Raw genomic sequence first — 23,212 nt, 5'->3', positions numbered from 1 at the left:
GAAACGCACCGTGTGTAATATATGTTTGGTTTGGTTAGGATTATGGCAAGCCAAGAGGTTCAGAATTACACCATAAATGAATCGCGTTTACTGCCAAACATAGTTATTAACATATAGTAAGGATAAGCATGATATTGCCTAATTGCAAGCTTGTTTCAGTAATGGTGACATTTTTTTCCATCATTATTGAACATCATTATAGGAGTAGGCTATTAGGTTGAATGAGTTAGAATTAAATGTTTTATTAATCATTAGAAAATAGACATTAAGATAATAAATTGTTATGCAAGTACTTTTACTTTTAATACTTAAAGTACATTTAAAATAAAGTACTTTGTACTTTTTACTTAAGTATGGTTGTCATTGTGTTACTTCTACTTTTACTAAAGTAAATATTTATCTGGGTATTTGTACTTTTACTTAAGTACTGAGATTCAGTACTTCCTCCACCACTGATGATGTGTAGGGGTGTTCATGTGTGTTTGCATCCTGAATCAAGGCATAAGTTGTCCAATAAACCAGTCCATACCATCTCCACGCCACCCTGTAGCCTACTAAACACGTTACCTGTGCAATAGCTACCATGTTACCACTGCTTGTGGAGATCCACAGATGCTCAGGAATGCTGCCACACCTGATGACTGCTGATGATGGACCGATTTTATAGTAATATCAATTGATGCAGCTCCATGCAGCACTGACAAATCATTGTTGTCTCTAATAGCCTAGTGGGGTCCTTCTGAAGCCCCTCAGATATTGGATGTCAGTAGCTAGGATGTCAGCAAGTGAGTTGAGGAATATTGTGGTTGGCTCCAGAAGGCAGGCATATAACAAGAGTTCGTGATTGCTCCGTGGAAAACGTGAGCAGAAAGAGGAATATGAACTGAAAGAGCCGCAGTATAACCTCGTGAAGAAGGAATAAGCTTGGATTTTTTTTTTTTTTTTCACTCAGGATATCGTTCTTTCAGACAGTCGTTTGATTTCGCAGTCAAGGTGAGATATTTTCCTCAAATTCTTTACCTGCATGAAGAACAGCAGCAGATATGTAAGAATAAACAACACGTAATCCCGACGCGACGCGACAAGAACGCTGCCATTATAATTAACCTATATGTGGGAGAAAACGCGTGCGGGGACGGTCGCGTCGCGTCCAGTGGAGATGCAGTCAGTGTTATTTCGATAAATGATAACTGAGGGTGTCGCAGTGACGTGGGTGTACGGCAGTTTTACATAACAAACACAATCTCAATCTTACTTTATCAAAAATATTTAGGCAGGCAAATGTATGTAAACGTATGGATACTGATATCGACTGCAGGTCATTCAAGCCTTATTGTGCAACGATTCTCTCAAGGTTTCAGTTCAACTGACACCTGATCAATGAACCTACAACTGATAAATTCCTGAGTGCTTAAAAATTCTTGCCTTTTAATTCACTATTGCACTAGGCTACTCACTATTTAATATTTAATTCACTATTTAATTCACTAGCAATTCACTATTCATTACAATCATTATATTATTATACAATCATCAAATTATTTTCCTGTCATTTACTTGTTTAATCCACCCTGCATATAGGCTATAGCTTTTATATACTTATATGGGATATATATATATATATATATATATATATATATATATACAACAATCAAGGTTATACATGTGACTGTCAGTCTAAATTTCCAGTGTAATTGAAATCATCATCAGTGACTTTTCTCATAATGCGTGGACATTAGCAAGACTGATCTAGCTCATTCTTATCTGATTTCATTATTGATTTTTCCTGGGTCTCTTCACGTCAAGTGTTGGCCTACAATGATTTCGCCTTGACTGGTTGTCGTTGCTCCAAATCTTTATCGATCTATAGCTATTTGTTCTGCAGTGTTGTGGACACATTTCGGTTGGGTTTTTGTGGACAAACTAGGGTCAGTGTTGCACAACTCACTCTTTTACCACACTTTACCCCACAGATTCGTGTGAAAACGCAGTCAAGTTTAAATTACCTTTCTCTGTAGTTAAAGCCTCTCACTGTGAGTAGCTATGTGTGAGCACAAACACAGTCTTTTTGGAGAGATCTTAGCGCCTATGGATTCTTCCTTAAAAGTGTCACACACACACACACACACACACACACACACTCAGAAATCTTTTGCCTGTGAGACATGCAGCTCTTCGAGATAAACAGAGCTCCCACTCTTGAAAACAGGCTCTCTGCTAATTTCAGCAGAGCCTCGCTCACTCCCACTTGAGAGTTGGGAGAGTGTCTTCAGGACAAGTGCCTTGTTTAGTCACTGTTGATTTGGCAAAGAGCACGGAACACTATTCTCTCAATGCCTGCTCAAACAATAGCCCATATCAACATTTATTCATTATGCTCTTTTGAGAATATTCAGAGAGAAGCTGTTTATTTAATATTTATTTTCCTCAGGCACACATCCTGCTATCAATTTATTCAGGAGGGCTTCATTCTGTTTCAGCTGAGAAAATAGTAATTTGAACATTTCTTTGTGCCTGCCTTTTCCAGTGGATATAACCAATGCTCAAACATTCATATTTCAGAATATAATTAAATACTCAAATATATTATAGGCCAAATATTTATTTCCTCATAAAATTCTTTTTGGGGGGATATTATCAATCTTAATATATTGAGATCAATATATATATATATATAAGTGCTTTAAGTTTCCTTGTGTTGTTTATTGATATTTATATTTGAAGAGTTCAGATGCAAAAGCCTCTAAGTGCCATTTGAAATTTTCTTCTAAAATGATCATTTTTATCAAGCTTGTATATTTAAGTTCAGTAATTTCACTTAAATGGCAATGAAGATTACCTATTAATTGCCATTTAAGTGAAATTACTGAACTTAAATATACAAGCTTGATAAAATTGACCACTCTAGAAGAAAATTTCAAATGGCATTTAGAGGCTTTTGCATCTGAACTCTTCATTTGTAAAATACATTTTAAATCTTAAATCAAATGAAAATGCCCTTTGAAGTGCATTTTGATATGGCTAGACCTGTACAAACCTTATGTAGCCCCGGCCCTTTTTGGGCACCGTGATCGTTGTGTTCTGTCTTCCGGTTTGTATTGTCATAGCATGAAGGTTAGATCTTACAGATTTATGACTGAACCGCTCCTTTTAAAATCTTCCCAGTCTTCTGATATATCTTATTGTCACGGCTGCGGGTTCAGGCAGAAGGAACAGGCAGAGTCCAGATAAGCTCCAATACAAAAGGTTTATTCCCAAATAAACAGGAAACAGGCAGGCGGAACACAGGGTAACATTAACATCGACCGACAAAGACAGACTGAATGGGAAGGAACTAAATACACACAGGAATCAAACTAAACGAGGTGAAAACAGGTGAAACAGATGAATACAGGACGCTGAACGGGAGGCTGATGAGGGAGTGAGTTCAGGTGTGGAGACAAGAGGATCCTGGGAAGTGTAGTGCTGGAGACGCAGACAGGATGGTGCAGACGAGGGACTGTGACAGAACTCCCCCCTCCCGGGAGGCGTGACCTCACGCCGCAGAACAGAGGAAGGAGGGGGGACGAACTGGGGGCTGAGAGGGGTGTGGCCAGGGCGGAGCAGGCTGAGGGCGTGGCCAGGGCGGAGCAGGCTGAGGGCGTGGCCAGGGCGGAGCAGGCTGAGGGCGTGGCCAGGGCGGAGCAGGCTGAGGGCGAGACCAGGACGGAGCAGGCTGAGGGCGAGACCAAGGCGGAGCAGATGGAGGGCGAGACCAGGGCGGAGCAGATGGAGGGAGGACCCCTGGTGGAGCCGATGGAAGCGGGGCTGACAACACCAGGGGGCCGACTGACAGGGGCGGAGCAGATGGGAGAGGGGACCAGGGTGAAGCAGAGGGACAGACGACTTTGGGTGCTGAGGAGGGACCGAGGGACCATGGTGACACCGTAGGCACAGGTGACAGAAGTGACGACAGGGGCACAGAGGGACACGGTGAGGCCAGAGGGAGTGAGGGCTGACGGGTGACTGGAGGGAGTGAGGAGTCCGACAGAACCGGGGGGGTGACATGACGGGGCGGAGCCAAGGGAAGGAAGTCCAAAGGTGAAGGGAGGATGACGAGGGAGCGAAGGGAGTCCGGAGGGTCGAGGGAGCCTGGCCGAGCTGGTGGACTGAGGGGCCATGGAGGAGCTGAGGGAGGTAGGAGCCACGGGGGAGCCAATGGGACCGGGGGCCGAGGAAGTGTCCAAATGGGGGAGGTGTGAGGCGAAGGCCGGGGATACACGGACCAGGCTGGTTTCGGGGGGCTGAAGGGCAGGAGAGCAGAGGGAGGACAGATGAGAGGAGGCGGGAGAGGGAGGCTGGGCGGGATCCTGGTCTCTGGCCGGACGGTCTGGACGGTCTCTGGCCGGACGGTCTGGACGGTCTCTGGCCGGACGGTCTGGACGGTCTCCGGCCGGACGGTCTGGACGGTCTCGGGCCGGACGGTCTGGACGGTCTCTGGCCGGACGGTCTGGACGGTCTCCGGCCGGACGGTCTGGACGGTCTCCGGCTGGACGGTCTCTGGCGCTGGCTGGACGGTCTCTGGCGCTGGCTGGACGGTCTCTGGCGCTGGCTGGACGGTCTCTGGCGCTGGCTGGACGGTCTCTGGCGCCGGCTGGACGGTCTCTGGTGCCGGCTGGACGGTCTCTGGAGAGCTGGACGGAACCAGCAGTGATGAGCATACAGTCTCTGGAGGGCTGGACGGAACCAGCAGTGAAGAGCGTTCGGGCTCAAAAGGACTGACAGTGAGCGCGGGCTCGGCAGGGCTGACGGTGAGCGCGGGCTCGACAGGGCTGACGGTGAGCGCAGACTTCCGGGGAACGAGACGTAACCGGGGTCGCAGGACCGGGTAGGGGATCCCCCGGAAGATCACGACGTCCCTGTTGTCTGGAGGGCTGGACGGAACCAGCGGTGAAGAGCATACAGTCTCTGGAGAGCTGGACGGAACCAGCGGGGAAGAGCATTCAGGCTCAAAAGGACGGACGGTGAGCGCGGGCTCGGCAGGGCTGACGGTGAGCGCGGGCTCGGCAGGGCTGACGGTGAGCGCAGACTTCCGGGGAACGAGCAGTAACCGGGGTCGCAGGACCGGGTAGGGGATCCCCCGGAAGATCACGGCGTCCATGTAGTTTTTTGGGGTCGGTCGATCTGTCACGGCTGCGGGTTCAGGCAGAAGGAACAGGCAGAGTCCAGATAAGCTCCAATACAAAAGGTTTATTCCCAAATAAACAGGAAACAGGCAGGCGGAACACAGGGTAACATTAACATCGACCGACAAAGACAGACTGAATGGGAAGGAACTAAATACACACAGGAATCAAACTAAACGAGGTGAAAACAGGTGAAACAGATGAATACAGGACGCTGAACGGGAGGCTGATGAGGGAGTGAGTTCAGGTGTGGAGACAAGAGGATCCTGGGAAGTGTAGTGCTGGAGACGCAGACAGGATGGTGCAGACGAGGGACTGTGACACTTATGACATCCGCTACACTTAAAACATTCAACACTGCTCATGATAACTTTAGTTAACTACTTTAGTAATTACTCTTCGACAGCGAAGCCATATACTGTAAATTTACAGATCTATCACAGAAACGGAAATTCAAAAACAAAACTCTAAAGATGGCTGTCCATGTATCTTTAAATGCTTCATGCTATATTGTAATTAAAAATAAAAAAATTAAAAAAATAAAAAGAAGCTATTAAGCATTTCTTTCTCATGTTACATTCGCATTAAACACATCCACATTTTTGTCCAATCAAATGCTCTCTCGAATAAATATGTGCCACTCCCTAATACTGCCTACTGATTAGCATTAGTAATGAGCGAATCAAAGTGGCTATGTTGTGCAGTAAATGAACTGCTTTAAATGAACTCATGTGTTGACAGAATAACTTCAGAAGACCACCACCATGATGACTGCACGTGAAAAACTTAAGAAGAAACCACCCAAAGACAGTTTGACGCTGCTACCCTGCTTCTATTTTGTTGAGGTACAGGCCATCAATATACAAGTTATACTTCAATAGAGCAATTAATGTCTCAGGTAATTACATTACACACTCAAAATAACTGGGCTCCTCATTTTCATTGAAGACATAATTGAAAATGCATAATAGCGGTCAATTTGTGTGTATTAGTGTCATCCACACTGTCAGCCCTGGAGTAGTACTCTGTGTTGACATTTAACAGCCATCTGGCACAGTCATTCAACAGTAATCAAACTGTGTTCTGATGTTCGTGTATTATCAATCTTTAATATCTGTTTGTAGGAAATTTAGTACATTTTAAAATTGAAATAGGCTGTTGCATTTATTACACCATAATACATTTGTAACTACCATGTAATTACACATACTGTCCCTTCCCTGAGAAAACAGCTACCCATTGTGGCATCTTCCATGGTTTCACTGTACTTCCTGGAACTGACGGATGTGCTCCAGCCAGCGCTGGTGGGATTCCGCTGCCATGACCGTTCACTCAGCATGCCCTACGTGGACAGCGGCGATGAGCTCATCCCTCTACTCATGCTCCTGAGTCTGGCATTTGCTGGCCCTGCTGCCTCTGTGAGATGATAGCAATATTTCAGGGTTATTAAAGGGATAGTTCACCCAAAAAGGAAAATTCTGTCAGTTTTTACTCACCCTCATCTTGTTGCAGCCCCGTAAGACCTTTGTTCATCTTCGAACACAAATTAAGCTATTTTTGATTAAATCTGAGCGCTGGATCAGTCTAGTCCATAGGCTTCTAAGTGATTGAAACTTGCCGGCCTCGAAAAGTTTTTAAAGACATTGTTAAAATAGTCCAAGTGACTACAGTGGCTCAGTCTTAAGTTTATCAAACGACGAGAACACTTTTTGTGCGCAAAAACAAACAAAAATAACGACTTTATTTTGTTAACTTCCTTCTCTTTTCGGCTCTAGTCAGTTAAACTAGTGTAATTGCGTATGATCTGTTGTTGTATGTCACACGCATCACACACATGACCAGTGTCGGCCAATAGTGAGCCTACGTGTGACGTAGATCTACGCAATTACACTAGTTTAACTGACTAGAGGCACAAACAGAAGGAAGTGAATAGTTGAAATATAGATAAAGTTAAGACTGAGCCACTGTAGTCATTTGGACTATTTTAACAATGTCTTTAATAACATTTCGAGGCCGGCAAGTTTAAATCCCTCAAGAAGCCTATGGACTAGAATGGAAGAGTGATCCAGCTCTCAGATTTCATCAAATATTTTAATTCTTGTTCCGAAGATGAATGAAGGTCTTTCGGGGTTGGAGCAACATGAGGGTGAGTAAATACTGACAGAATTTTCATTTTTGGGTGAACTAACCCTTTAACGTCAACTTGTGCATTGTTCCAAAGAAAAAAATCTTAATCTTAAACGTATTAACTTGCTTCAGAAAAATAACACAACCTTACGTTATATTTCTCTGCATTTATATTCAGCCCATTCTCACCCCCAAGGCGTCACTTAACTGACGCCTTGGGAAGCATTTGGACATGCTTCAATATCTGACGCTTTAGGCGCCCTTTAGCGTCAGTAAGATGACGCCCTAGGATCGCGTGTACCCTACCCCCACCCCACACCTAAACCTAACCGCGTCCTCTAACTGACGCTTTCCTTTAGCGTCAGTTAGATGACGCCGTAGGATCGCGTCATGTAAGTGACGCTAAAGGGCGCCTAAAACGTCAAATATTGAAGCATGGTCAAAGGTGACGCCTTGGGGTGAGAATGCGTTGTTATATTTGTTATTTCTCTGCATTTAATATCTGAAATAAGTGTACTATATTTAATCATCCTCAAATTATATTTAAATATGCCAAAGTAAAATTTTTGATTATCAGGCACATAATTCTTGTTGTGTTCAGATAATGATGGGTGAAGGTCTGCTGTATTGTATGCAATCCAAACTGAAGGTCCGTCCAGGGATTGAGGGAAGCATCAATGCTGGTGGATGTAATTTTAACTCTTTCCTGCGAAGAACTGTTCGTTTTGTTGGTATGTAACTGTCTTACATGTGTCTTACTGTTTCATTGTAAGGCAATTTTGTATAGCAAAAAGGAATGTGTGGACTGTGTGCTAATAATTCTAGCTTGGATTTACAGTATAATCCTGGTCTTCAGTTGACTTACACTGTCATTTTTAAATCTATTCCTTTTAACTGTATTTTGTGACTCAGGAATCTGAAAGGAGTTGTGTTGTAAAGATACACTGATATAGCATTTTTATTGAAAGAAATGTCTAGAAATCTAGAAATATCCTCACAATTTCCAATGTGTGAAATTAAATGACAAAGTTCAGGAGGAGCAAATTCTAATCAGTATGATTGGAGTCATATATATACAATATATATATATATATATATATATATGAAGAGTTCAGATGCAAAAGCCTCTAAATGCCATTTGAAATTTTCTTCTTTAATGATGATTTTTATCAAACTTGTATATTTAAGTTCAGTAATTTCACTTAAATAACAATTAATAGGTAATTATCATTGCCATTTAAGTGAAATTACTGAACTTAAATATACAAGTTTGATAAAAATTATCATTAAAGAAGAAAATTTCAAATGGCATTTAGAGGCTTTTGCATCTGAACTCTTCATATATATATGTATCCTCGACAGTCTTTTCGGCATCCCTTCACCACCTGACTCCTCACTCTCAGCTGGTTCCTATACAAGCCTGGGACACTCTGGGGTCGGGCCACATTCCGAGCTCGGAGCCCTCCCTCGGACAGCATGCACCAAATACACACACTCTTTTACTCTATCGAATTATTTGTAAGTGTGAACTTGTGAAATCCGAATAGGAAAGATGCAGATGAATATTATCTAACATGAGTCACAGAGTGTTACATGAAACCGATGAAATGAATCATCAATGTTTTATTCCTCATGATCTGTCTCTCCTTGTAGGTGTTCATGTGTTTGGGCTTTGTGCAACAGCACTGGTTACTGATGTCATCCAGCTAGCCACTGGCTACCACACACCATTCTTTCTCACAGTGTGCAAACCCAATTACACTGTACCAGGTGTATCCTGTGACAAGAACCCTTACATCACCAAAGACATTTGCTCTGGCCAGGATCAGCATGCTATTCTATCGGCCAGGTAATTGAGTGTGTTGCTACTAAATTGCATCCAATTATAACTGTGATTAACTCTAACCTTGTACAATCACCATTTTCTTTTTCCCTTTTGTGATTTTCTTCCTGAAGAGCACTCCCTATAATCTCCACCCTTTCTTTAAAAATGTATAACATTTAACATTGACTTTTGCTGCATATCGTGTGTAGACTTACTCTAGATGTTTGCTTTCCTTTGTGACAGGAAAACCTTCCCTTCCCAGCATGCAACCCTCTCTTCCTTTGCTGCTGTTTATATTTCAGTAAGTCTCTTCGACACAGTGTCAATGTGTGTTTGCTCAGTGTTTTCAGGAAATACTGTTTGTGTATAAACTTAATAGGCTAGTGGTGTAAATTCCTAAAAAAATATTTAAAAGAGAGCATTTAGTACAGTTTAAAGTGATTGTCCTGTAGACGATGAACAACCAACATTATATTGAATTGTACTTTAGCTGTGCATGGAAAAGACACGGCACATGCACTGACACAAGTCATAGATTTCAACACTCCTCAAATTTTTAAAACATTTAAGATTTGATTTAATATGCTCAGTTGCATTATGTTCGCTAGATTAGTGGAAGTCTAATTATAAGTAAGCACTTCACATGTCTAGGTACTTAGCAGGATCCTCCTCAAGCGACAGACATGGAGATACATTTGTTACTGCTTCCCACCTTGAGCCTGTCAGACTGTCAGAAGCTGTAAGCCAGCTTGTTATTAATTTCCACATGACAGCTAGAGACCTCTGCTGCTCTCTACTCTTCTAGATGTACTTCAACTCAACAATCTCAGATAGCACCAAGCTGCTCAAACCCGTTCTGGTGTTTGCCTTTGCCATTGCGGCTGCATTGACGGGACTCACTCAGATTACCCAGTACCGCAGTCACCCCATCGATGTGTATGTTGGGTTCTGTATTGGCGCTGGTATTGCTGCGTACCTGGTGAGTGATTGATTTTCTGATGTCTATTGTATCAGTGGTGTGGTTTATTTGGACGGCCAATCCCCATGTAATGTCATGCCAGGTTGCTAATGAGCTTAATGTGTTTTACCCTGGTAGAAAATGTTCCTGCATCAAAATCCTTGTTGGTTCAGGAGCAAATTACAACCAACTAATCAGATTTTAGGGTTTTGAGTTGGGCAAAACCAAGGGATAGGGACTCAACAACATTCAGCAAACGATCTGTTCTCTCAGGATTAGGGCTATAACACTTTACATTTGACATGTGTTTATCCTAAAAAAAGATGCAAACTTTCATTAAATTCAAGTTATACATTTGACCAAACCTTGTATTGCCTGAGATTTGGACCCAAAGACTATAGATGTAGAAAGACAGTTACTTAGTCCTATTACTTATGAATGGGAGAAACTGCAACGCACAATATGTCGGAATTTGTCCCGCCTTCTAAGGAAAAGAGCCAATGGCTGATTGGTAAAGTCATTCCATCATTGCAGCTGCCATCAAAAGCTCAAGTTCCCATAGAAACCTGAGACTTGCACTTAGGACTGCTGCTGCACATGCGCATTGTCTGGTCTAGCCTTAAAATAATCTTTTTAACGCTATATGGATATAAGAAACAACATTTAAGGGACAGTTCATGTTAGATTTTGTTGCTGATTTGAAATATGTCATTTATTTGTGAGATTTTAGGATCACACCATTAAAATGTATAGGTTCTCAAAGTGGGGTCCGCGGACCCCTGGTGGTCCGTGAGCTAAAGCCAGGGGGTCCGCGAAATAATTTATAACAACCTAACGTTTTTTCCGTGCTATAAGTCATGTTTTATTTATCATCTGAAAACATGCTATTTATTCCTAAGTATATTATATAATGCATTTAACATCAAAGTAGACACTTAAAGTTTTTTATAGATAGATAATCTATGTCTGTGCGTCAAGTAGACTATTCGCTGCTGTTGATTTTGCAGGACGTGCGCCAGAAAGGAGACAGATCGACGGCATGAATCCGCATCCGGTTGTTTTCTGTATTTTTAAAAGGCATGACATTTTGTAGTCATTTCCTATACACAATTAAAAAATGGACACTTTACCGTTTCGGATGATGCACTCTTGTCTTATCTATGACCATAAATAAGAGTATTCCCGTTTCCACTGCTGAGGAAAAATTCCACGTAATCGCGCGCCCGTCTCGCGTGCGCGCACAATAGTTGGTTCTAGGACTGCAAGATTTGACATTAGAAGTCTGATCATTATCAAAATAAAAGTGCACAGGGACAGGGCCGTACCCATTGAGGTTGCAAGGATGCACATCGCGATGATAACTGACCTTCTTGTCTGAGCTGCTTCAGCAGACTAACAACGACAGCTCAATGTCAAAATGTTTCAGTCGGAGTGAACTCAAAGTTCTCTGCACGACTCGAATCCCCGCACGACGTTTCTGTCAACGGTCATAAAGTGCGAGATAAGATGTAGGCCTAAATTAACATTAAACAGCTGTTTTAGATAAAAGTTTTAAAAAACGACTGAAACAATCAGTTTGCAATTAACCGAGCTCAACTTTAACAAAGGAAAAAGCAGGTCAAGAGAAACATACTGTGCCCATGAGATTAACATTATGGATTCATATATTTAACATATACTGTATGTTTTTTTTTTTTTTAGCTAATTACAGTAGCTCAAATTAACAATGCACACACCTATTAAACATAATGCCATTATCATTGTATTTATAGGCTTATGGGCTTTATTTGTGTGCAGAATAGGCAACCCGATCTCACGACCAAGTCGTACGAATTCGACGAATGATTAAAAAGTGGCTAATTCGTAACAATTCATACGACCTCACTCGTACGAATTAATACGATTTTGCTAAATCGTACATATTTTACGAATTGGCCAATTCGTATGAATTCATACGAATGACCTACCCCTTACCCCACCCCTAAACTTAACCATCACGTGGGTTTAGACAAATCGTACGAATTAGTACGAGTGAGGTCGTACGAATTAGTACGAATTAGACACTTTTTAATCATGCGTCAAATTCGTACGAATTGGTCGTGAGATAGTGTTGGAATAGGCCTAATCATTGAAACATTTCTCTTTTAAGGCCATTCCTGTTTGGAATATGTGATAGTGTTTCGTGACATCTTGACAAAAAAAAATGTATGCCACTGCCCACTGACATGCTTCTAAATCTATAGTTATCCAGTTGTGGGGCCTTAAAACACCTTAAAATGCACATGTGTAGATCAAGAACATCAAAAATTCCTAAGTGAGGGATCCTAAATGATTCCTAGCAAGATCACTTTTGGGACCTCAGTAGGCTATTTAGAAATTCCTGCCCTGGGTGGAGACCATTAATTTTGGGCAAAAATATTTCATTAGCCGCTCACACATTAACTTTGTGCTCAATAACGGTTATAACTATGAGGGGGGTCCTTGGAAATTTTTTTCACCTGAAAGGGGTCCCTGACTCCAAAATGTTTGAGAACCCCTGATGTATAGGACTTTATCGTGGATGCCCCGAAAAAGCTGCCTACACCTCCTTTGTTGCAAATATGGCTGCCGAGTGGCTGTACAGTTTTAAAACCAACAACAATGATCCAGGACAACAGTGAACCTACTTGGCTAAATACAATTTCTGTATAGGTTTTCAAATTATTCATGGAGCCTCCCAACACTGCACATTTTGGTGCATATCTGCTTCCTGAACAACACTAGGAGGAGTGTTCCAGAGTTTAAATCCTAAATAGGAAAAGGATCTACTGCCAGCAGTTTATTTTGATATTCTAGGTATTATCAACTGACCAGTATTTTGAGATCACAATAAACATGAAGGACTTAAGGCATTAAGAAATCACTCAAGTACAGGGGAGCTAAACCATTTAGTGCTTTGTAAGTTAGCAAGATTTTAAAATGTATACAATGTTTAAAAGGGAGCCAATGCACAGAACCAGGCTTATATGGTCATACTTCCTGGTTCTAGTAAGATATCTAGCTGCTGTGTTTTGGACCAGCTGCGGAGTTTGTTTATTTAGCATGCAGGGCAACCACCCATTTACCAGAGCATTACAATAATCTATCCTTTAGGTCTAGAACACATAAACTAACTGTTCTTCATTGGTCATTGAGAGCATGTATTGTAATTTAAATATATATTTTAAGATGGAAGAATGCGAAGAATGGTTTTAGATTATACAGTATTCTAGGTTCATATTCTAGGACACTATACTAGATAACATTTAACATTTCTTTCTAAAAAGGAAGATAGTTGTGAGGAAACTGCCTTTTCTAGTATCTTTGACAGAAAAGATTCGAGATCGGCCTGTAATTGACTAGTTTTGTAGGATCAAGTTGCGCTTTTGCAACGCAGTTTAATAACAGCCAGCTTAAAAGTTTTTGGTACGTATCCTAATGACAAAGAATAAATTATATTAAGAAGAGGATCTATGATCTCTGGAAGCATCTCTTTCAGTAGTTTAGTCAGTAGGGTCTATGTACAGTACTTGTTGTTGATTTAGATTATTTAACAAGTTCAGACAATTCTTCCTCTCCTATAGCAATGAATGAACGTAATTTTTCCTCAGGGACACAACAATGCACGGTCTAGTAGACGGTTGCATACCGGTAATTATAATTTTCTCTCTAAAATTAGCATTCTAAGTAAAGAAAAGAAGTAAAGAAGTTCATAAAGTCATAACTGCTGTGCTGTTTGAAGCGTTTTATTTCTTGTTAATTTATTTAACCACTAGGTTATTTTATATTACATGTTTTTAATTTAAACCTAGGTCTGTATTTGTTTCTTCTACGGTTGAAAAATAAGCAGATCAAGCAGTTTTTAAAGCCTGTCTTTACGCAACCGTGCACTCTTTCCACGGAAATCTGTAGTTCTCCTCCAGCTGCTCTCCATTTTTCTGGCTGCTCTTTTGAGGGCCCGAGTGTCATAGAGTACCCAAGTAATCGTGACACCCAAAATGTGCAGTGCTAGGTAGGCTTCAAGAATGGTTTGAAAACACCTGCTGTAGCTTAAACAGTATTAGGGGTATCAGCCTATCCAATTCCTGTTGGGTTACCATCCTGCAGACTTCAGCTACAACCCTAATTAATACAACTTAAAAATTACATGTATGAGTGTTGATACAGGATTGAAGCTGAAGTTTGCATGAAGGTAGCCTTCTAGTAATAGGGTTGACTACGCCTACAGCATAGCACAAAGCCATTTTGATAAATAGGGAATTCTATTAGTAATCTAAGTAATTTTGGATTAAAGCATTAACTAAATGTGTGACTGTGATTTTGGCAATTAGAATTATGGATCCATTCCATTTCATTCCAGGCTTTCCATGCTGTTGCCAACTTTAAATCTCCTGAGGACACTGTCATCCCTCAACCCCCTCCTCTCCAGAAGGATGCTTTGAGGGCTCTGGCCCAGCGAGGTCATGACTCTGTATATAACAAGGGCCATGCCTCTGAGAGCAATGAGGAAATCACATTACCAGCATCTCTAGATGGGTTGAACCGTCCTGTACAGCGAGAGAAAACCTCGTTGGGAAGCTTAAAGAGGGCCAGTGTGGACGTGGAGCTACTGGCGCCTCGCAGCCCAATGGGTAAGGAGACCATGGTAACCTTCAGTAATACATTACCTCGTGCTACAGCTCCAGAGGAGCCAACTAGGCGTCTGGTGACAGTACCTGTACCAATGGACCCCATGCGGTCACAGCAATTAGTATCTGAATGGAAGCAAAAGTCAATGGAGATGCGAGGTGGCAGCTTGCCCGATGAGGACACCAGCGAGCAGGGCTCAGACGGTGGTGACGACACGACCACAGAGGAGGACAGCGTCCATTCTTCAAATTATTCGTCTGTTCCGCAAACTACCAAACCAGCTAACCCACCTGCAGGTGCAAGAGTAGTGATGCCCCCTCGTCCCCCTGGGCAGCCAGTCCCCCCGCCTGTATCCCCTAAAAGTGCCAGCACTCGGGCCAAATGGCTGTCCATCACTGAGAAAAGTGGTGCTAATATTCCCGTTATAAAGCCAGGAAATCAGCCTCGGATCATGCAGGTCATTGCCATGTCAAAGCAACAGGGACTTCTGTCTGGATCAGCAAAATCCTCTGAGACTTCGTCCTCCTCTGGTACCTCGTCCATCACAGGCACAGAATCATCACCCAATCGCTCGGAACGTGACAGCGGTTCAGGCATCATCACCGTTGATGCCCATGCCCCCCACCACCCTGTAGTTCGTATGACCTCAAATCCAAATAACCCATGGGAGTGGAGAGGATCTTGTGACGGAAACATGGCAGAGCCATACGAGCTCAAAAACCTCAACCGTGAGAGTTCCCGCAGTTACCGTCAAATCAGGAGCAGCTCTCCTTGTTCTTCTGCCAGTGAGGCTGACCACGGGCCACCCCAGGTCCCTCAACCTCCCCGGCCACCACTTCCCCCTCAACTCCCACCTGTGGGTCAAATCTCAGAAGGTCGCAGTCTGCGCCGCAAGACCCCACTAGTTTTGCTGGACAGGGAGGGCAATCAGAACCACACTGAACAGGAAAACTACTACAGAAAGCTACAAAGCAGCAGGAATTTTAAAGAGTGACAATGTGTTCATTTTTTTTTTTTTGTCTTTTGGTTTTAAATTATTTACTTGATTCTATGAGGAATATCTGAATGACTGCTTCATTCACTACACTTTGAGTCAGTGGAGCTTTCCGGGGAGCTTTCAGGTGATGCTGCTTCTGACGACTTAAGAGCACAATGGTTTTGCCCTCTGAGGGTAAACCAAACTATAAAATTCATCATAAAAATTCCTCTCAGCTTTATTGTTTTTACATTATCTTTATATTATCAAATTCCTACAAGGCAGATTTGGGTTTATTTATATTGTTGCTCTTTTTGTTCATACTTGACTTACATAAACGTGTGACTGAGATGTCAAGTTGAATTTATGTGTATATGTGTTTGCGCACGATTGTTTAGTGTATGTTGTAAATTAAAAAAAAAAAAAGATATATATTGCCTTGTAACCCTCATGGTGAAAACCAAGTTAAAGAGTTAAAGTGTTTTGTTGGCTCTTTATGAATGATAATTGCTTTGCAAAATGGTAATGTCCTTCATTCTACATCTGACTTGCTGATCTACATCTGGACACTTTGCAAATCTAGTAAAAACATTCTGTGAAAAAGCAGTGGAAAATATGGAAGCACTTTGAATAAGCACTTATGAATTACTTCATTTCTATGTGTGTTGACAATTGAAGTGAAATGGAATGTCTGTGAGGTATTCCAAGGGAATATTAGACTGAGCTGGACTCTATTTTTTAAAATTCATAATTTACCTTATAGCCTAATGGAGTACACATGAAGAATTGACTGCAAGTCCCACATTGTATGTGTCATAATGAGAAATGATTCCCCAAAAGAAACTTTTTTTTTTTTTGCTGTAAATCACAAAAATAATTTTTACAAACTCTCTGGGATTTATATGTAATAGTTAGTAATCTGCTTGTCATGCTGTTTCCCAGAGGTTCTCCTCTAGATGAACTTGATGCATGTTATGTGAGTGTCGTCAAGGTGGAAGTGAAGCCTTGTCAGTAAAGAATTCCAATCTGTTATAATGTACATGTGCAGCTGTCACTGCAGGTTGAATTCTGTGAGCATCAGCTCTCTCTTTCCGGTGCTCTGAGCTACTCCTGGATCTCTGTAGATGGTTGTCCTTGATGGATGCTTCGTGCTGTTGATGCAGTTTATGAAAAAAGACAATATATATGACATCAATAAACAATCTGCAGTAAATTACAATGTTTGTAATTTGTAATGCACTGCAAATCTTTTCTTCAAATTATAAAGTGTAAATCTGGTGGGCTACAACAGGATAGTGCTGGAGATTAAGATTTTGAACCAATTAGTTGACATTTGGCCATGATGTACATGAAAGGTAAGGTAACGTTTGGTTTATAAACATTACTTATAAACAATTACAAATCACAGGAAGGCAGTTGACTGGCTACATAATTTTAAATCTGCAAAGCAATACAACGAACATCTGTTGGTTTCTGTCTTCCAACAACCTCAAGTTAAATTCTCATTCAAAAAATGGTGCCTTTTCACAGTGTGGAGTATCATCCTCATCGCTGGAGCATTAGCAGAGACACACACACACACACACACACACACACACACACTTTTGGCCTCACTTCTAGCAGCAATTTAATTCTCATAATAAGTCTCCCATCCAGGTATTGGTCAAGCCCATCCATGCTTAGCTTTAGTAAACCAGGTCAGAGCTGCAGGGTGTCAGGAACTTTAGTGCAAAAAAAAACCCCTCAAAAAACTCTTGATTTGTATTTCTGTCAGCAGGATACAGGAGAATAAAATAAAACAAACATCTTTTTCATTTCACCTGTAGAATTTCATGGAAAAAGAAATGCGATAATTTCTTAATGCACAACAAAATAAAGAAATGTTCAAATTTTCGTGTTTTTACAAAAGGCAAATTGTGGACACGCGTGTGTGTATTGATGTAGAGTGTAGATGTAATGATAAATGGGCGGAAGCAATTGCAAGTGCAAAAATGTAATTTGTTCTCAGTAACTCTCAATGATGTAGATCAGGGCCGTGCACAGACATTTTGAGGGGCAGTGGCCTTAGCCAAAAAAAGGGGCACTAAGGGGGTGGTAAGGGGGTGGTTGCTTTGTTAACACAAATTATTCAGTTATTGTTACAGTTACAGTTACATATTTTACATTATTGCTACAGTATTTTCCTTTTACAGCAAAAAAGGATGGGGGGGGGGGGGTGTACTTAGGCTATTATTTGTATTAGATCTAGAGAGTACAATAATTTGTTTAGACAAGCAGCTAATTCTAAGAACGTGGATATGTTGTACAAGTTGTTAGCACTAGTAGAAGACCAAGAGCAAAACATTACCGACATAAATGTACAAAATAAACAAAAAAATAATGAATAATTTCGCAGATTCAACCACTGTCTATTATGGAAGCTTGTTTCCGCCACTGAATAAAAATAAAAATAAATAAATAATTGCGACTTTTTATCTCAAAATTGTGAGATATGAAGTCAGAATTGTGAGAAATAAAGTCAGAATTGCGTGATATAAAGCCAGAATTGCGTCATATAAAGCCAGAATTGCGTGATATAAAGTCAGAATTGCGTGTTATAAAGTCGCAATTCTAAGAGGAAAAAAAAACAGAATTGCGACTTTTTTTTCTTACAATTGCTAGTTTACATCTTGCAATTCTGACTTTATAACACATAATTGCGAGTTTATATGTCGAATTTCGATATATAACGTTAAGATATATAACGTTACTCGCAATTGCGAGAGTCAAGCCAATTCTCGCAATTCTGACTTTATACACAATTGTGATTTTATAACACCCAATTCTGATTTTATATCACGCAAATCTGACTTCATATCTCGCAATTAAAGTCATAATCAAAACATATCTTGCAAATAAAGTCAGAATTGCGAGATGTAAACTCTCAATTGTAAGAATAAAAGTCAGAATTGTGAGATAAAAAGTTGTAATTGCCTTTTTTATTTTTCATTCTGTGGCGGAAAGCTTCCATAGTCTTGCATAGCCTACCTGTCAATGCAACAGCTTTCGTGAACTGTCGTATTCAGTTTCAAGAGAGGGCCGCAGACATATGCTGCGGAGTGCGGACTGCCGAGCGAGGAGGAAAACCTGGAGCGGATTAGCCGAATCAACGGAATGCTTTGAGCAAAGTGGAGCAGGTGGGCAGGAGGGGCACCTCAGTCAATGAGGGCAGAGGGGCAGTGGCTCTAGCCACCGGGCCACCCCCCTGTGCACGGCCCTGATGTAGATAGGCAGACAGAAAACACTCTCAGGAAGAAAACAAAGGTCCAGTCGGGAACACAGTCAGCAGGAGAGCGTGATGCAGGGACTGAGATGGCCAATCCAGGTGAGAGTGCAGGTGATGAGAGTCCAGAAGTGAGAGTGGCACAACGAACAACGATCTGACAAACACAAGATGAAAGACAGGGCATTAAATAGGTGACTGAATAGTTTGCAGCTGTTGGTGATGATGGTAATCAGCGGTAACACCCACACAAAACAATCAGCACACACAAGACCAGAATGAGACAGCAGCTCTAACAACCCTGACAGTACCATCCCTCCTAGGAATGCCTCCTGACGTTCCCCGACGAACCCCCGTCGATTGTAATCATCGATAAGGGAGTGATCCAGAAAGTATCTAGCAGGTACCCAACTCCCCTCCTCTAGACCATAACCTTCCCAGTCCACCAAGTACTGGAATCTGGGTCCCCTCTGTTTCGAGTCCAGAATATGATTTACTGTATATGTAGGTTCCCTATCTACGAGTCGCGGCGGGGGGTGGAACCGGAGTAGGCGGATTAATGCGAGAGTGAAAGACGGGCTTGATCTTTGAAAGGCGGGATGAATTGTCCTGTACGTAGGAGAAAGTTTAAGGTGGACTGTCACTGGACTAATAATCTGTGACAGGGAACGGGCCAATAAATTTGGGAGCAAACTTGTCGGAAATGGAATGGAGCGGAATGTTCTTGGTAGAAAGACACTTTTTGACCCACGGCGTATATGGGAGGCCTTGACCGGTGGCGATCGGCTTTAGCCTTAGTGCGCGCCCCCACCTGGAGCAGAATATCACGGGCTCTAGTCCATGTGCAGTGACACCTCTGTACGTAAGCGTGACCAGAGGGGACCACGACCTCGTACTCCAGACTAGGAAAAGTTGGTGGCTATTACCCTAAACTACACTTAAACGGAGAGAGGCCCGTGGATGACACTAGTAACGTGTTATATGCATACTCAACCATATACAATTACTGGCTCCAGGATGAAGGATTCTTGGATACCAAACATTGCAACATTCTTTCCAAATCCTGGTTGGCTCGTTCGGCCTGACCATTACTCTGGGGATGATAGCCTGAAGACAAGCTAACTGTGGCTTCCAATAATCTACAAAACTCTTGCCAAAATTTGGACACAAATTACGAACCCCTGTCAGAAACCATGTTCATCGGGAGGCCATGTAGCCGAAATATGCCACCAACTACAGTAACTGCTGTCTTCTTAGCTGAGGGTAATTTGGGCAAGAGAATGAAATGTGCCACCTTCGAGAAACAGTCCTCATCGGTTAAAACAACTGCCATGCCATTAGAGGGTGGTGACAAAATCTAGCGCTATGTGGGACCAGAGTCTCAAAGGGACAGACAGCGGTTTGGAGAAACCCATCAGGAGGTCGGTTAGATGTTTTACCTATGGCTCAAACTGAGCAAGCCAAGACAAAATCGTGAATATCGCAAGCCAATAATGGCCACCAGAATCATTGCTTTACTAAGTTTACTCCTGGATGTCAAGCCACATTGGAACTATGACACCACCAAATAACGTCAGACTGTAACCCTTCCGGAACAAATAATCGATTCGATGGGTAACCGGTTGGAGGCGTTACCCCTTCTAAGGCCGTCTTGACCTTCAATTTGACCTCACATATGGGAGTGTGGAGATAACTACTTTCTCAGGCAAAATGTACTAGGGAGTAACCAGGCATTCAGATGGATCAAAAATATGAGATAAAGAGTCTGATGGGTTTGATGTTCTTGGAACCCTGGCGGTACGAGAGAGAAAATTCAAAACCTCTGAAAAAAAGTCCACACCAAGCCTGCCTGGAGTTGAGTCTTTTAGCAGATCTAATATGGTTCTTGTGGTCAGTCCAAATGATAAAAGTCGGTCCCCCTGATCCAACTAGGCAATGACGCCATTCCTCCAATGCTAACTTGACGGCCAACAACTCTCTGTTACCAATGTCATAGTTATGGTCGGCACGTGACAAACGATGAGAATAAAAAACTGCGCAAGGGTGCATCTTGTCATCTCCAGAAGCATGTTGAGAAAAAACGGCAGCTACCCCCACCTCTGATGCATCGACCTCCACCACAAACTGACATGTGGAATCAGGGGCAACTAAGAAGGGAGCCGAAATGAAGCGGTTCTTTAGGTTGGTAAATAGAGCCTCGGCTTTATCGGACCACCTGAACATTGTTCTGGAGGAGATCAAAGCAGTCAGAGGTGCGGCTAGTTAGCTAAAATTGCGAATGAAGCGACAACTGAAATTGGCGAACTCCAGAAACCATTGTAGGCCTTACAGGAAACTGGATTTGGCCAATCTACCACAGCCTTAACCTTGTCAGTGTCCAAATGCACTCCCTCAGTAGAGACGATGTATGGCAAGTCAAAGGCAAATGATAAGTATTCTTCCCTGTGATGTTGTTCAGTTCTCTCCTTTCCAACAAAAAAGAACCCCGCCCCAGCAGGAAAAGAAGGTTGGAGGAACCAAGCTGCTAGAGAATCAGAAATATATTTCTCTTTGGCCTCCCTCTCAGGAACGGAAAGAGAGTAAAGCTTGCCTTTAGACAGACTTACCTGGCAGTAACTCTATAGCACAGTCATAGGGACGATGCGAAGGAAGAGAAGCAGCACAAGACTTTGTAAGAAAAAATGAAGTGGACTTCGAAGATCTCAAAAATGAAGTTTATTACAGCATAGCAGTGGCAAGGCACACGAAGCACCTTGGGTTCACCAGCATCAGAATGAACCCCCGAACATTCAAATCTTCAACCTTTTATCCTGTTACTGTCCTCTTAATGTAAATGAAGTTGCTCTTGTCGTAACAGCTGTGTTCTGTCTTTGATCTTCTTTCAAATAAGAACGGCCAAATGTTTAAGGTGATAACATCTCTTTGAAGCCCCCTAATCAAGATGGTTCTTGAATACCTGCTGTCCTTCCCACGCTATAGGTGATGAACCTGACTGTGATACTTTTAAGATTGTAAGGAATTGATTTTATGATAAATAAGCTCTTTTAAGTGAAGGAACCTTTCAATATAATCTATATTGGAGTGGAAGTTGGATCGGAGCAGACTATAATTTCTTACAACTTACTGAACACTTCCTTCAGGTCCAGATACTCCGCAGGCACATTTGACAGATTCATTGCCTTCTCCTGAAACACAGAAACAGAGACAAACAGACAAGCAGACACAAGACAGGACTTGTGACAATGTTCACTCCACATGGCGAGTGAGTAAGAAACCCAATCCACCTGAGGATTATGCTTCACAAGCCAAGGGTGGCCCAGAACAATAGGTGCTACTTGGAAGTCCATAAGGAGAAAGGAGATGGTCTCGGAGTGATTGCTGGGGGTGATAATTGTTATGGGACCAGTAGTAAGTAAAATGTCAGGAAGTGCTTGATCATTCAAAGTGATGGAGATCTGGTGGGACAGGGGTGTGACGGAAAATGTGTAGCTTGTGTGCCAAATTTGAGTCCATTAAATTACCCTCCGCTCCAGAGTCCAGAAGTGACCGGTGTGATCGTTGTTGGCCCATCTCAGCATGTAAATCTCCTTTTGAGCATGGTCAGCCAGCCCATGCAGGAACATATCCCACTGCGCCTCCTCGTTCCACTTACACTCCACTGCTAATGTAGAAGCTCAATGGAGTAGTCCGCAACCGAACCAACACCATGTTTCAGGTCCGCAAGTCTTCTTGCAGCCCCTTTGCCGGCTACCGAACAGTCAAATACTCTCCTCATCTCTGCGGCCAGTGTGTGGAACGAGTGGTGTGGGTGGCATAGCAGGAATGCTTAGCCGTTGGATCTGCTGGGCGAGCTCAGACAACTGCGTCACGAGCGCTTAGACAGCACGTCAGGTGTTGGAGATGCTCTCATGCTGCTGATCCATCTGGGAAGCACTGTGGTTGATGAAGTGAGGTGGGACTGGCTGCTTCCATAATGGTCAGATCATTATGTAATGATAAATGGGCGGAAGCAATTGCAAGTGCAGAAATGTAATTTATTCTCAGTAACTCTCAATGATGTAGACAGGCATACAGAAAACACTCTCAGGAAGAAAGCGAGGGTCCAGTCAGGAACACAGTGTGACGCAGGGACTGAGAAGGGTGATCCAGGTGAGAGTGCAGGTGATGAGAGTAGAGAACTGAGAGTGGCAGTGAAGCAGTTCGAAGATCCAGAGACCAGGAAATACAAGGAGAACAGGAAACAGGCACTAGA

The 23,212-nt window shown here is 42.4% G+C and overlaps 1 protein-coding gene across 2 annotated transcripts; it reads left to right on the top strand.

Annotated features, from left to right (window-relative positions):
- Positions 1 to 862: 862 nt before the first annotated feature.
- plppr3b (phospholipid phosphatase related 3b) lies at positions 863 to 16,933 on the top strand. 2 transcript variants are annotated; one of them, XM_039655597.2, is made up of 8 exons: positions 863 to 993; positions 5,907 to 6,010; positions 6,398 to 6,583; positions 7,894 to 8,023; positions 8,946 to 9,141; positions 9,361 to 9,418; positions 9,923 to 10,096; positions 14,454 to 16,933. In XM_039655597.2, the coding sequence occupies exons 2-8, from the start codon at positions 5,930 to 5,932 to the stop codon at positions 15,714 to 15,716; spliced, it is 2,088 nt and encodes a 695-aa protein (XP_039511531.1). In that variant the 5' UTR covers positions 863 to 993; positions 5,907 to 5,929; the 3' UTR covers positions 15,717 to 16,933. The 2 variants fall into 2 exon arrangements, with proteins under 2 accessions (XP_039511531.1, XP_088981506.1); XM_089125380.1 differs by lacking the exons at positions 863 to 993; positions 5,907 to 6,010; positions 6,398 to 6,583 and adding an exon at positions 7,060 to 7,311.
- The last annotated feature ends 6,279 nt before the right edge of the window (positions 16,934 to 23,212 follow it).

This window comes from Pimephales promelas, chromosome 21, assembly GCF_988280905.1.
Source record: "Pimephales promelas chromosome 21, fPimPro1.hap1.1, whole genome shotgun sequence".
NCBI classification, from domain to species: Eukaryota; Metazoa; Chordata; class Actinopteri; order Cypriniformes; family Leuciscidae; genus Pimephales; species Pimephales promelas.
This window is presented reverse-complemented; position numbering and strand designations above follow the sequence as displayed.